Source organism: Callionymus lyra, chromosome 9 (assembly GCF_982586985.1).
Source record: "Callionymus lyra chromosome 9, fCalLyr1.hap1.1, whole genome shotgun sequence".
In the NCBI taxonomy this organism is placed as follows: Eukaryota; Metazoa; Chordata; class Actinopteri; order Syngnathiformes; family Callionymidae; genus Callionymus; species Callionymus lyra.
This window is the reverse complement of record NC_141826.1, coordinates 1,418,650-1,434,508: the sequence shown is the minus strand read 5'-3', so window position 1 is coordinate 1,434,508 and position 15,859 is coordinate 1,418,650. Positions and strand designations below refer to the sequence as shown.

The window sequence follows — 15,859 nt, the reverse complement described above, 5'->3', positions numbered from 1 at the left end:
ATACCAGAAAATGCCATAGGGTGACAGTATCGGACTGTAGCAATGACGCAACCGACAGACGCGGCAGAAGAAGAAGAAGAAGAGGAGTAGGAGGAGCGCTATCATGGCGGCCAAGGTGATTTCAAACACAATATAGTCCTTAAAATGTATGTTTGTAGACTCCTGTTTTACAACAAAAAAAGCATCTACTACGACAACGATATTTCTTTTAAACATTTGCCTGGTACTGTGTCATGCTGTCAACAAGCCTAATGAAGTAAATGCTCGTACAGACTGAAAGTATTAACATTCTGAACAGTCCTGACTCATGCCCAGGATAATAGTAGAATATATACTGCTCTGTTCAAGCACATTTTGTTACGGCTGTTATTTGGCTTTCAATAATTGTAGCATGTATCTTGTAATAGGTAAACGACGAATTCTGCATACATACACTTTGCTTGTTGTTGTTCTCGAATGTCAGTGACGCGTGCGTTAAAATGAATAAGATTCGAGTAGAAAACAATCAAGCAGCAAGTTGCAAAATACACCCATTTAAATGTTTCGTTTTAATACACCATTACCTTATTGACTAACGTAATTACATCAAGACTGATCTTTTTTACATTCCGAAGTCTACCTTGAGTTTGGTTTATATTGTTGCAGCCTCCAAATCAACTGAGGTCCAGAGTGAGCTAAAAATGACTAAAGTGATCATATTCATCTCTTTTTTTTGCAGGTGGCAATGTTGGCTGTCCCAACTGTGTTTGGTATAGCCTCCGTCAGAGTTTATACTGTCCGTGAACAACAGACCAACCTGCAGTCAACCCGAGAACAGGTGCCTGTTGTGATCTCCTGCATATATGGAAGACAGTGTTAAAATCATGTTTGTGTGCTGTGTCCACAGCTGAACGTCTACACACCACTGCTACAGTCTACTCAGACTCATGGAGCGTCAGAGCAGCACGGTGTTATTGAGAACAGCATAACCACAGCAAGACGGGGAGTCGTGCCTGTTGTTCAGGCAGTGAAGGTGACACCGTTATTGTGAATACGATTTTTTTTATCAGTTTCTGAGGAATCTATTTGAATTGTCAAGTGTCTTGAGATAACTCACTATTTTGCACCACAGCTTAATTTAAGTTAACCTCTGATGGGGTCACACCTTTGGCTGAGAGAAAAATGTACTTAAATATCCTGTCTTAGACCAAACTATAAACACAAAATATTGTGCAGCCCTTTCACACTAATATCTGTTGAAGGCCTTGTGGCCTCTTTTCTTGTGGTTAACAAATATGATACAAACTTAATGAATAGTGTGACTGTAAAGTGTGGGTTTGCAGCATATTCAGAAATCAAACAGGAATTATGACAAGAGGCAGTAAACTCTAGTGTGAAAAGAGCAGGTGTTTAAAAACAGGTGATTCTTAATAAATGTTAAAAGTAGCTTTCTGATCACTTGTTCGGTTTTATCTGTAGGGGGCATATGTGTCTCTGAAGGAAGGGAGTGTAAATCTGTACTACACTGGACTGGGTGAGTCTTTTTAAAGCAAAATTTGTATTTAAAGTGAGGGTACACCCACAATTCAAACTTCACTCATTTTCTACTCGCCCTCACGTCGACTAAGGGTTGGGATTATTATATTATCAGAGTTCCTTTCCTGTTCCATTTAAGAGTTATAGACAATAATGTAAGTAAGTAATATTTATTTATATAGCGCTTTTCGAGACCAGGTACATTCATTTTAATGAAGCAACTGTCGCCCAGGGATGAACTTCCTCCAAAAAGTAAATAATGCGACAGCTTTCAGAGCGCAAACTGTCTACTGTCTACACTAGAAGTGCTTTCGATATTACCCGCAGTACTTCTGGAGTTCCGGTTTCTAGCGATGTTATTATTTAAACTTCTGCCACAAACAAGCGAAATATATAGACTTGTTACATTTTTTCCGGAGCAATTCTTCTCGTTGAGGCTTCAATACAAGAAGGACATTACATATGAGCAGTAAGGAGATATATGGATGGGGCTCTTGGTTGCTTTATTGACATGGACATACACTTTTGCCTAAAACTCAAAACGGCAATAGATTACTTTGAAAACAATTCCAACCCTTAGTCAACATAAGGGTGAGTAGAAGAGAGAAAATGAGTGAAGTTAAAATTTTGGGTGAACTATCACTTAAAAAATATCTTTCAAGTTTAGTGCTGAAGCTTACATTTTTCTGTCTGTCTCCTAGATGTGTACTACTACTTAAAAGACCCTCCCCCTGGTTTCCCTCCAAGGTTTGGTACCATAACTATGGCTGGCCTTCTTGGAATGTTCTTGGCACGAAATGGTAAGTGTATGAACAGTGTTGCACACATCAAACCTTTAAAGACCATAGCCCCGTACTTTCTGTACTTGTTGGTATTTCTTGTTTATTTAGTCTAATAAATTATTTTTTTGGCTCAGCAACAAAGTCTCTACATTTCTGTCTGTCTTTGGCCATCTTCCCGATTGTTCCCCAACTCTTGTGGGGTTGATGTAGTTCCTTCTGTATAGTGCTTCGTCGTTTTAAGCCTCCTTTGGTTCTTTTGCCTCTTGGGATAGCTTTGGTTACTATCCTAAGGACATGGTGAACCCAGGAGCATCTTCTCCTAGTGATTATGTTGTATCTTGTTGGGTAATCTTTAGAAGTCTGTTGTTTGAGGTGGTGTTGGCCAGAATGTGTAGGAATTTTTACAGGCATGATGTGTTGAAAGTGTATAGTTTTACTCTAAATACATTTTATATAATGTATTTGTTTCGAAGGACAATACATCCTAACAAAAAACTGTTTTGAGATCATTAAAAATGGTTAAAATAAGTACAATTCTACTTTTACTCTGACGCCATGAAAAAAAAGTGTGGGAGAATAATATCATTTGCTGGTGCATATTTTTATTTTCATTGTTGAATAATACTCCATTCCAGGTTCTCGCCTTAAGAGGTTAACACTTCCTCTTGGCCTGATGAGTGCAGGAGCAACCGTGTGCTACCCAACCCAAGCAGTAGCTGTTTGCAAGGTAAGTTCCATGTATCCAGTAACAATTCCTCTTATTTTACTTTTTGTACTTCAAGATAACGGGCAAGACGGTGTACGCTGCTGGTCAGTGGAGCAGCTCGACAATTTCTTCGCTGTTCACCCCCAAGCCTGCTACGCCTGGACCAACAGAGACTGAGGCACGACAGGTACAGTTCATAAACATTTTGTCCTGATACATCCATGTGCAGGAGTAAAACAGCTTTTTGGTGACTCAACAATAGTTTGAAACAGCTCATGCGTATTCATATTTATTACGTTTGTGTACACCTATACTGTATTGGGAATAGTGTTGGACTTGTATATTGTATTTGTGTTAGTTGTTTCTTGATTAGAGCCATCTTTAGGGGGAAGTTCCGCCCACACAACTTTTCCCCCTTGTTACCTGGGCTACACCCACCCATATCATATTGTACTAGAGCAGCATCGCAAATATAGAAGTTTAAACTAACAATATAAACAATACATCTTGAAGGTACTGTATGTTAACTTTTACAATTAAATTATGTGTATATATATATATATATGTCTAACCCTAACTGTGTTAATCATCTGTGTTGACTCAAATGATTGCTTAAGCCATCAGAAGTGCCAAATACTGCTGTGGTTGAGGAGGCTCAGTCTGCCTCTCATCACACCTCAGAGCTCAGCACTACCTTAGAAGAACCCACGCAGTGCACAAAAATCTTCCAAAAAGAAGCATCTGATCTTCCCCCAGCCTCCCCTGAGCTCATTATCCCAGTCACAGAGGAGGCTTCATTGGCTGTGTCACCTGACCAGACCCCTACAGATGCATTGCCAGGTATTAATGAGACAGTCTTCTTGTTTTCAGCTCCTCTGCATAGTGTCGATCACATTCGCAGCATATTAATAATTATTCTTCTGTCTTCTCTGCATTGCCTTCTGCACATCCAGCTGCAGCTAAAACAGAGAGCAGTTGTGCTGGCGTGGAAGTCACAGGTGAAAGTTGCTCATTGAGTTCAGATGAAGCAATGATAAACTTCGATCCAGAAACAGGGGAGGTGGCTCTAGCTGAACCCCTGACCCTCAAGCAGCTAGAAGGTATTCATTGTTTCCACAATATGAGTTTCAAATGCCAAAGAAAAGATCAAACAAAGCCATTAACCAGCAACCAATCTGTCTGTTTTAACTCTTCATTGATGACCATGTTGCCATCAGCAGGACACAAATGACCCCTCGAATGTTAAACCTATCTATAAAATTCATCTTTGCCCTCGTATGGTGACACCAAGGACTTATGCAGTCTGACCTCCCAAACACAGAGCAGGTTCACCTGCAGATATGACAACAGTGATGTGGGCTTCTCAGGACATTAATCCATAATGGCTGTCAAACAAATGCATACATTCACACAGCTATAACGATAAGTTAGTAGAGAGGTAGTGCGACTGTGAGGAGGGAGGGCAGTATTGGTAAACATTTGGCAAGTGTTTATAAAAAAAAAAAGAGTTGAACTGTGATTTTATATTTGAATTAAAAAGGTCTGCTCGACTGTGTTATTCCAAAGTTCCACTCAAGACTGTACAGAGCAACATTTATTTCAGGAACTGCCATAAGTCCTACTATAGCTAAAAACACCTGTGCACTGATTATAGTTTTGAAAAATCTAGTTAAGTTTTTTTAATTTTATTACACAATCAAAAACTCACAGGAAGTTCCAAAAAGTTTCAAAAGGTTAGGCCTTCTTTATTAATGTTGTGTGTTACTCCGTAGCAGTTTTACAGCCATTGACTCTTTTCGTCACGTGTCACAAATCAACATATAACTTCACAAGAATTAAACATTAAGTCTAAAAAAAAAAACACATTTTATACAAATATTTTAATGAAATAAGAAGTAAGAGGAAGTCTTTAATTCCTCAAAAACAGGACTGTTGACAGAATGAGAATCGACCTTAATATGATCCAAAATCCTGATCGTTGTTATGCCATGATATCATTAAACTAAGATTAAGTTTTCTTATCTTTTCATTTTTATATGCATTTAACAAACATGTAGAGATAATATATAAACGTTTTTTTTCCAAGTTTATTTTTGTTTTACTATATTTAAGATTTACCCACATGAAAAAGACAAATCAAATAATAAACGTAACCTTTGCCCAAGATTGTTTTCATCGTGAATTTAGCGAGAGAGAAAAATTAATTGTATTGCACTTCTCTTGCTGCACTATAGGTGACACTGGTTTCAAACCAGACCCTGCTCTCATGGACTTCGGCCAGTCCAATCCTGATGACAAAGACCTGTACAGCACCCGCAGCTGAGCGCCCACAGCTCCCACAGTGCTGCACCAACCTCTAAATACACGTCAAGAAGTCACGATTGTAATGGAAAAGAAACCCCAGGTCACCAAGCAACAGCTGATTCTCAGAGCTTAAATTTATTCTGATCAGTTCTTGTATGTTCATACGAGCATTATGTCATGTAGCCATGCAGATGAAAGTGTGAAGTTCAAATGTGGTGGTTTTCTTTACCATTAAGAGCTGAAATAAACATTTATTTTTATGTGAGTGATTGTTGTTGTGTTTGTTTAATTGACTGATGGTTCCAACATTACTGATCGTCTGAAGTTATCAGTAAACCGAAGATAAGATTTGAAGCATGACTGTATTTTTAAAGCATGTCAATTCAATTTTATTTAATGTTTCAAAACATAAAATTTGCTCCTGACACTAGTTTAAAGCTGTATAGGAAGAAGTATACAGTGAAGAAAATAAGTATTTGAACACCCTGCTATTTTGCAAGTTCTCCCACTTAGAAATCATGGAGGGGTCTGAAATGTTCATGGTAGGTGCATATCCACTGTGTGAGAGATAATCTAAAAAGAAAAATCCAGAAATCAAAATCTATGATTTTTTAACAATTTATTCGTGTGATACAGCTGAAAATAAGTATTTGAACACCAACGTTAATATTTGGTAGAGTAGCCTTTGTTTGCAATTACAGAGGTCAAACGTTTCCTGTAGTTCTTCACCAGGTTTGCACAGACTGCAGGAGGGATTTTGGCCCAATCCTCCACACAGATCTCTAGATCTGTCAGGTTTCTGGGCTGTCGCTGAGAAACACAAAGTTTCAGCTCCCTCCAAAGATTTTCAATTGGATTTGGGTCTGGAGACTGGCTAGGCCCCTCCAGAACCTTGATATGCTTCTTACGAAGCCACTCCTTGGTTTTCCTGGCTGTGTGCTTTGGGTCATTGTCATGTTGGAAGATCCAGCCACGACTCATCTTCAATGATCTGACTGAGGGAAAGAGGTTGTTCCCCAAAATCTCACAATACATGGCTGCAGTCATCCTCTCCTTAATACAGTACAGTCCTGTCCCATGAGCAGAAAAACACCCCCAAAGCATGATGCTACCACCCCCATGCTTCACAGTAGGGATGGTGTTCTTGGGATGGTACGCATCATTCTTCTTCCTCCAAATACGCTTAGTGGAATTATGACCAAAAAGGTCCATTTTGGTCTCATCTGACCACAAAACTTTCTCCCATGACTCCTCTGGATCATCCAAATGGTCATTGGCAAACTTAAGACGGGCCTTAACATGTGCGGGCCTTCCGTGCCATGCATGATTTCAAACCATGACGTCTTAGTGTATTACCAAGAGTGACCATGGAAACGGTGGTCCCAGCTCTTTTCAGGTCATTGACCAAGTCCTGCCGTGTAGTTCTGGGCTGATTCCTCACCTTTCTTAGCATCATTGAGACCCCACGAGGTGATATCTTGCATGGGGCTCCACTCCGATTGAGACTGACCGTCATGTTTAGCTTCTTCCATTTTCTAATGATTGCTCCAACAGTGGACCTTTTTTCACCAAGCTGCTTGGCAATTTCTTCGTAGCCCTTTCCAGCCTTGTGGAGTTGTACAAGTTTGTCTCTGGTGTCTTTGGACAGCTCTTTGCTCTTAGCCCTGCTGAATGTTTGGGTCTTACTGATTGTATGGGGTGGACCGGTGTCTTTATGCAGCTAACAACCTCACACAGGTCCATCTGATTGTTGATTTCTGGATTTTTCTTTTTAGATTATCTCTCACACAGTAGACATGCACCTACCATGAACATTTCAGACCCCTCCATGATTTCTAAGTGGGAGAACTTGCAAAATAGCAGGGTGTTCAAATACTTATTTTCTTCACTGTAAATGGGTCCTAGCAAATCAACAATGCGTGAATCACAGAGTGACGGTGAGGAGTAGAGACGACTAGACTGAAAGATTTCTAATTGACTGTTATCATCTCAGCTGACTAGCAGGGGCTTTCTCCAGAATCTTTTTAAATCAAGACGATACTTAAGACGATACTTAAGAGGAAGCATATAGTATGTAAGATCCCCTGGCACATAATCTGATGTCATTGACAAGTTAATGTGAAGTATGGACGTGCTAAGTAAGATGACATTGTGGATTTAGAGCAGGAAAGATACAATTTCATTTTTTACAGTCATACAAGTGGCCTGATTAATTTTGACAACAATTTTTGACGACAATTTTTCAACAGTACACAACGTTGCTGTAAGTTTAAAAGTCTCTAATACATGTATGACTTGAATAAGAAACTGACTGGCTCTTAACCAATATTTTAAATAACTAACAAATAATCACTTTTGTTTTATGTGTTTTAGCAGCTGTGGCAGGACTTGAAACGTTCCTGTACTTGAAACTAATGTTTAATCATGTATGGTGTAGAGCAGGGGTGGGCAATACGTCAATCGAGCAGATCGCGTGAAATAATGAACTATGATATAAGAAAATAGTAAAGAGAGCTCAGATTGGCTGCTGTGCATGTCAATCAAATAGTTATAGCGACGATTGGTTGACAATTGGATTGACATGCACAGCAGCCAATCAGAGCTCCCGCCTCTTCACTGAACGCACGGAAAAGCTCATGAATCGAGAATAAAAAGAGCAAAACGTGCGACAGTCATTTTACGCATTTCAGAAAAACGATATAGAATTATAAGCTTGTTTTTTAAAAATAATATATCGAACAAAATAATGCGCGTTTGATCGCTTCAGGTCTTCTCTAAGAGAGTCACAGAAACATGACAACAGTTCCATCAAAGTTAAGCTGCAGGTTCCAATGGAAGCGCAACAAATGCTGGTTTTCCTTTTGTGATCGCGTCCTTAAAACACACTTGTATTAATACACCATCACATGATGACTATTCGTAAATTACCTTTACCTCACGAATATAATAAGAATATGCTGAAACCCAAACACGTTAAACACACCCGATTTGACTTCTGTCATACCATTGAATAGGCGCAAATCCTGATATTATCATCCCATTCATATGGGCCAGTAGGGCCCTATTCTACCTACTAGCATGTAGAATAGGCTGTTATCAGCTATTCATCTGGTTGACCCAATGTTATTAATGCCCAGTAGGGACAGTAGGTTTGTTGAGGAGCCCACACTCCCCAGCCCACCTTTTTTTTTTAGAATAGAAAAGCTTTATTCATCCCCAGAGGGGAAACACACTTTTACAACAGCGCAGTTTAATAAAATAAAGTGCAAGGAAAAAAATAAAAATAAAAGAGATAATACAAAATAAAATAAAAAAGATCTTAAAAATATACAATTATTTACAAAATTAGAAATTTAACACTATTAACAAAATACAATAGAATAAAATAAAATAAAAATAAAAACAAAAAAAGTAAAAAATAAAATAAAACACACAAGAGGAAAAACACACTACGGATTAGCATCAGGATATTTAAAGTAGAGAGTTAATTTAGCCAGAATATTGATACCTGAACCAGAGACGGGGCCGCCACCCGTAAATAAACGTCTTGCATCCTCAAATCAACTATTCATTATCACACAGAGACAAATTAAATTAATAAAAAAACATATTGTCGCCGCCCTTGTGAAAATTTGCATTTATGTACATAGCTGCTAGAAAATACGATAACATTTTATTTATTCCGTTTAAAGACAGATAACGTTATCTTTCTTGGACGCAAACCGGAAAGATACGGAAAAACACGAAATGATACGGAAGTACCGGGAAACAGCCTGTGGGCGAATTGTTTAAGCGTCTCAAAGACACGGGACCATGGATGTATTTTACTTGTATAAAGGAATTCCGTTTTCTTCCTCCGTTCATTTAGTTTGGTTCGATCAAAGACGGTTTAGTATCTTTGGATTAATTTCGGGGGTGAGCCTCGCACTCCAGGAGAGGAGTGGCGCTTTTTCACCTGTAGGTGATGCCTGCTGTAAAACTGGAAAAAAGACGAACAAGAAGCTCTTTGGAGAGGAGGCGCGTTGAATGCAGTGCTGTGTCTCAAATCGCATACTAGCGTACTAAAAGTTAGTATTTTTAGTGCGTTAGTGCGTCTCAATTCTTAGTATGCGAAATTTAGTGCGCCATGCACACTAAATTGGCGTACCAACACGCCCACAAAACTGAGCATGGTTCGATGGATACTAGCCACACTAAACAGCCGCCATCTTAGTGACGTTTTAAACGGAAGTTACGTCATATATAAATGCATATATATGCATATACTTACAGGTGCATTTTCAGCAGCAGTAGGAGGATAAACACGTCTTCGCTGCTGATACCAGCTTAAATATCTCGCGATTATTTAGATTCTCATATTTTTTCTTTATTTATTTTTCCAAAGTTGCAATACGTGCTGCCAGCAGGTGTCGGCGATAGCGTTCACACAGCTGGTTGAAACATCGTTAAATAGAAGTAGAAGAAGAAGCTGTCATGTGATCTCCGGTTAGTGTCTAGCAGCAGTGTTTGATTCGAGACATACTATCTGTGGAGAATTTGCGTACTAGTTAGTATGTACACTAAACTGATGCATACTAACTTCTAGCATACTAAGAGTAGTATGCGATTTGAGACACAGCCCTGGTGTGTATTTGGTGTTCTTCAGTTAATAATGTGATAAAAAAAAAAAAGATAACTAAGGGGAAAAGTGACAGTTGCAATCATGACATCAGTAATGCGTGTTATTTCTGACGTGTGAGTAATACAAACAAATAGGTCAGACTGAAAGTTTACAAATATTAGCCCAATTGATGGAATTGCACTGACAATTCAATTCAATTTATGTAGAGCACAGATAGACTTTATACCAGATTCAAGGTACACACACAATAGTTCCCAGCACAAACTAGCTGAAATGAATATGATATGATCTACTTGGAATACAGTGCCCCTCCCCCATTTATTAATATGCCAATATGTTTTAGTACAACTTTTAGCAACTGCTTTTACGTAGGTCTAATGCTCAAGCGTTATTTTTCAATGTCGTCATATTAATCCTGTTTATTCTTCTTTCTTTCTTTTTTGAATTTGAATAGATGAACATGGTGAAAATCAAGAAAGTGAGACCGTACATTATAGTCAAAAAGATACCAACAAGAGGAAGGGTAAGAGTGTCCAGGGTATATTTGAACGCAAGGACCCCCTTGCCCTCAAACCAACTGGCAGAAAGCTCCTGCTTATCAGCTCCACCATCAGCAGCTTGCACCTTGCCACTTGCAGCTGATGAACCTGTAGGGGGTACCAGCACCAGCAAGAAGCAGGGTACGGTGGAAGCTTGGGCCAGGACAAGGGATATACTCCTTGGTGTGAGTTTGGAGCTTTTCTGTCCCTCAGAAACGGCATCCTGCGCAGTTTGTAGCGTTTCCCTCACCGGTGACACTGACTGTAGCAACGAATGTTACTACTGTGAAGGCTGTGTCAAAACTGTACATCAAGGCTCTGCTGCAGTGCATGGTCTTGAAAAGTGGGAGGTTTGTGTTACTAAACACTTTTTCTTCTGTATTTCTCTAACAGTGTATTTTCAGTTTTCCAAAAGAAATAGAGTGTAGAGAAGTACAGAGAGTACAGAATTGTATATGGGGCTTACAGTATGATATTGATGCCAAATTAACTTCAATGTATTCTGTTTATAACCTCTATCTTGTGGGCACCTATTCTTGTTTTTTTGTACTGTGCACGATAAAGTTTATAATTTCATCTTTATATTTAAGGATGGTGAATTTCACCAGAAAGTTCCAGTAGGCTTTCGGTGGCACCGGACAAGGAAAGATGGCCACCAGTGTGGAACATCCTATGAACGTCAAATAAATGTGTTTGATCAGCAAGGTAAGTATTACAGTATATCAGAAACAATCACATCCACCCTGCACAATTGTGAAGTACAACATTTAACAGCTATTCTGTTGTGAATTGTAGGAAGGCTTCATGATGTTTGGATTCACTTCTGCCACTGTGAATTGGAGGTTGCATCACTTGTACGCTATGGCCTTTGGCCAGCAACAGTGAAGCATCCACAAACTGCCATCTCCATGACACTGCTGGACCTGGTTTGTCGCCTTGAGCTTGAGTGTGGTGCATCACTAAAAGCTGTATGTTCAGCAATTCACTGTTCGTCAGATGCCTCCAAGGTTGGTTAAAAGTAGCTTCTGTTAATATGATTCCTTTCTCACAATCACCATCATATGCAAGTTTGCAATTCAAAAACACCTTTTTATTATTTACCTATTGTGATTATGATCACTTTCTGTATAGTGCCTTGACCTGTATGGACTTCTCATAAATGAGTCCTATGAGGAATACAGACACTTCCGATACCAGATGACGACACTGTGCCATCTTGGACCAGACATAATGGATGGAACACACTGTCCTCTCTGTTCCGAGGTAAAATGTATACATGTGCTAAATAAGGGATGTTATACTTAATGCAGTAATTGTTTGTGAAGTGATACATTACACATATCTTATTTTCTTTATCAACACAATAACAAACAACTAGTCAAATGATAGCATCTGAAAGATCGTTATTCTGGCATATCAGAACAAATGTTCCACTGCACTGGCATTTTTTACTATTAACTATTACCGTAAATTCCGGACTACAGAGCACACCCGATTAAAAGCCGCATGCTCAAATTTTAGAAAGAAAATCAATTTTGTAATTATACAAGCCGCACCGGATTTTAAGCCGCAGGTTTAAACAGCCAAAAAAATGAACTACCGGTAATTCACGTCCATTTCTTACACTTAAATAAATAAAGCACTGTGTTATTCTTCTTAAGCATTGTTCAGATATTTACACAGAAAGATATTACAGTGAAGATTTTTTTAAAACTTTTTTTATTTAATCTTCTTAGTAACATAAACAAATATATTACATACAGTACCTAAAACATGCTTCATAACTTAATAACTTAACTTCTTATAACTACCGTAATAACATATACCACATACCGCATCCTACCAGAAAAAGTCACTCATCGCCTTCATTTTCCTCCTGCGCACTAAAGCCATCAAAGTCCTCTAACTCAGTGTCCGAATTGAACAGCCTCAGGATCTCATCACTCGTTACAGTCTCCTCGTTTTCGATGTCGGATGAGTGCACGCCGTCTTCTTCATCGCGCAGCAGCCCAGCCTTTCGGAACCCGTTGGTGATGGTTGATGTTTTGACACGGCTCCACGCATTTAGGATCCACTGGCAGACTTGAGTTTAAGATGCTCTTCGCATGCGTCCTGTTTTGGTAAAAGATTTCTCACCGCTTGTCATCCAAGTCTCCCACTCTTCGCGCAGTGCCACTTTAAATGCCCGGTTCACGCTGATGTCCAGTGGCTGTAGATACTTAGTGGTACCCCCAGGAATCACAGCTGGAGTTGAGTTTGTGCACTTGATTGCAGCTTTCACTGAATCTGTTATATGCGCCCTCATGCTGTCCATAACGTGCAATGATTTTTTTCTGCGAAAAAAGCCCCCCGGTCGCTTTGAGTAGCAGTCTCTGAGCCAATCCTTCATTAGGCCCTCTGTCATCCAACCTTTCTCATTGACTTTCACCACGATTTCCTTTGGGAATTTTTCCTTTGGCATTGTCAGCCGCTTAAAAATCACCATCGGTGGAAGCTTAATTCCCGATGCTGCGCAGCTCAGTACACGGGTAAAATGTGTTCTCTCGTGGCCGCTTGTTTTCAGTGTGACGGAGGAGTCACCTTTTTTATTTACAGTCCGAGTGAGAGGCAGGTCAAACGTCAGAGGTACTTCATCCATATTTATGATTTCATCTGGCCCGATGGAATTCTCCGCTATCTTTGTTTGAGTGAATGTGCGGAATGAAGTAAGTTTCTCCTCGTAGTCGGGAGGGAGCTGCTGACACAAAGTTGTGCGTGCCCTAACAGACAGGCTTTTCCGTTTCATAAATCTAAAACACCACGATGGCCCATCTTCTATTTTCATCTCGGTCGCGATTGCTTTAGCTTTCAGTCTGATTTGTACAGTGGAAACACCGCGGCCGCCTGCTCTCTGTGTGTTAACCCAGTCCTCCATAAAGTTTTCAAGCTCGGGCCATCTGCTATGGTTACCTCTGAAAGCTTTGGTCGTCTTTTTGCACTGGCTCAGTTCTTCTTGCTGGCGCCTCCACCTTCTCACCATTGATTCATTTAGGCCAAGATTACGAGCGGCAGCTCGATTGCCTTCTTCAACTGCTAGAGTGATCATTTTAACTTAAAAGCCGCATCATATGCTTTTCTTCTAGTATTTTCCATGTTGATGAGGGTTAGCACAAATGACTGATTTACAATCACGGAAGTTGTGATTACCGGTAATCATACAATTTCATTGGACCTCTGTGAACTACCGGTACTCATTCATTCTATTGGTCTACTGTTGCTGAGCAAAATGTTTTTCCCGCCACGAAAAAAAAATGAATAAGCCGCACCGTAGTATAAACCGCAGTGTTTAAAGTGTAGGAAAAAAGTAGCGGCTTGTAGTCCGGAATTTACGGTAACTATTTTACTATCTAACTGAATTTGCATCTCTGGTTTCACAATCAAGAATGAAAAATATAATCTGTTATAATGTGTAGTTGGAAAGCTGTTACAGATGCCTAATGACACAGTTTATACTCTGATTGTCACTTATTGTAGAGTGATGGTTGTCTGATTGTTGCGGCCGATGGACTGTTTGGACTTCCAAGGAAAAAATCATCTGGAAGTAGCCTTGAGGCCCCCAAGCACTCCAACCGGTTCTTAATGACATAATGATCATTTATTTCAAATTTCTAGAATGTCGGCATTAACATATAATGACTATATTTAATGATCGTTTATTTCAAATTTCTACAGTAAAATCTCTCCAAATTTATCATGATAGTAGTCAAGGTCATCATGAATCATAATCCAGTGTGATTGTTCACTAAGCTTTTAAGGATTCTTTTTTATTTAATTTTTAAATGTCGGCATTAACATATAATGACTATATTTAATGATCGTTTATTTCAAATTTCTACAGTAAAATCTCTCCAAATTTACCAGGATAGTGGTCAAGGTCATCATGAATCATAATCCAGTGTAATTTTTCACTAAGCTTTTAAGATTTTTTTTTTTTATTGAATTTTGAGAATGTCGGCATTAACATATAATGACTATATTTAATGATCGTTTATTTCAAATTTCTACAGTAAAATCTCTCCAAATTGACAATGATAGTAGTCAAGGTCATCATGAATCATAATACAGTGTAATTTTTCACTAAGCTTTTAAGGATTTTTTTTTAATTCAATTTTGAAAATGTCGGCATTAACATATAATGACTATATTTAAGGATCATTTATTTCAAATTTTACAGTAAAATCTCTCCAAATTGACCATGATAGTAGTCAAGGTCATCATGAATCATAATCCAGTGTATTTTTTTACTAAGCTTATAAGGATTTATTTATAATTGAATTTTGAAAATGTTGTCATTAACATATAATGACTATATTTAAGGATCATTTATTTCAAATTTCTACAGTAAAATCTCTCCAAATTGACCATGATAGTAGTCAAGGTCATCATGAATCATAATCCAGTGTAATTTTTCACTAAGCTTTTAAGGATTTTTTTTTAATTTATTTTTTTAAATGTCAGCATTAACATATAATGACTATATTTAATGATCATTTATTTCAAATTTCTACAGTAGAATCTCTCCAAATTGACTATGATAGTAGTCAAGGTCATCATGATCCTAATCCAGTGGAATTTTTCACTAAGCTTTTAGGAGTTTCATTCTATGATATGTAAAATAAATGTGTAGTTTCTTTTACATATTATATAATGATATGACTTTCAAATCTACGTCAAAAAACAGAGTTTAGATACATTTTCCGCTATATCCGTATTAACACAATTGTTGTTGGTTAAAATAAATAAATACATAAAATTATAAATATAAATAAATCTTATAATCATTTACTCCAAGGACAGTAGAACAGGATTGCATCAGGTTGAATAAAAACAACATAAAATATTATTATTGTTACTTTATTGTAATTTTCAAGTGGTCTCATGTATCAGGTGGCTTTCAGCGTCTTTACCGTAAGCTTAGCAATAGACGCGCAAGGTTTTTTTAAAATGTGGGCTGACGTGACCGTCGTTCGCTGACTGCGGGCTCACGTGATGGCAGTATGATGATGTGAAGTTACTGGTTAACAGTTTTATTCTCGTTAAACTTCATCTGAAGATGTTTTGAAATTTAAATAATCCACTTGTGTGATTCATATCAGACATGGTTAAAATTAACAAATATAAACTGTTAGTTTGAATTCATGTTTTCATTTGTTTTAGTTTTTTTCATGATCACAGAAATGGAGAAATTTAAGTCTTGTGCGTCATTTGAATATGATCGGCATATTGAAATGGAGGCATGGAAAGGGATGAACCCGTCTGAATTCTTTGTTGATTTTGATGAACAAAGGAAAAGGGCTTGAATTCGTGTCAAGCACAGATTCTAACACATGAATATTCTTTTGTGCACCATTTG

The 15,859-nt window shown here is 38.3% G+C and overlaps 1 protein-coding gene across 2 annotated transcripts; it reads left to right on the top strand.

The window, feature by feature from the left end:
* The first annotated feature begins 35 nt into the window (after window positions 1-35).
* On the top strand, window positions 36-5,572 carry apool (apolipoprotein O like). 2 transcript variants are annotated; one of them, XM_087798970.1, is made up of 10 exons: window positions 36-115; window positions 719-817; window positions 887-1,012; window positions 1,459-1,513; window positions 2,217-2,315; window positions 2,933-3,024; window positions 3,080-3,190; window positions 3,621-3,843; window positions 3,957-4,103; window positions 5,238-5,572. In XM_087798970.1, exons 1-10 carry the CDS (start codon window positions 104-106, stop codon window positions 5,324-5,326), a joined length of 1,053 nt encoding a protein of 350 aa, XP_087655096.1. In that variant the 5' UTR covers window positions 36-103; the 3' UTR covers window positions 5,327-5,572. The 2 variants fall into 2 exon arrangements, with proteins under 2 accessions (XP_087655096.1, XP_087655097.1); XM_087798971.1 differs by lacking the exon at window positions 36-115 and adding an exon at window positions 127-146.
* Window positions 5,573-15,859: the final 10,287 nt, after the last annotated feature.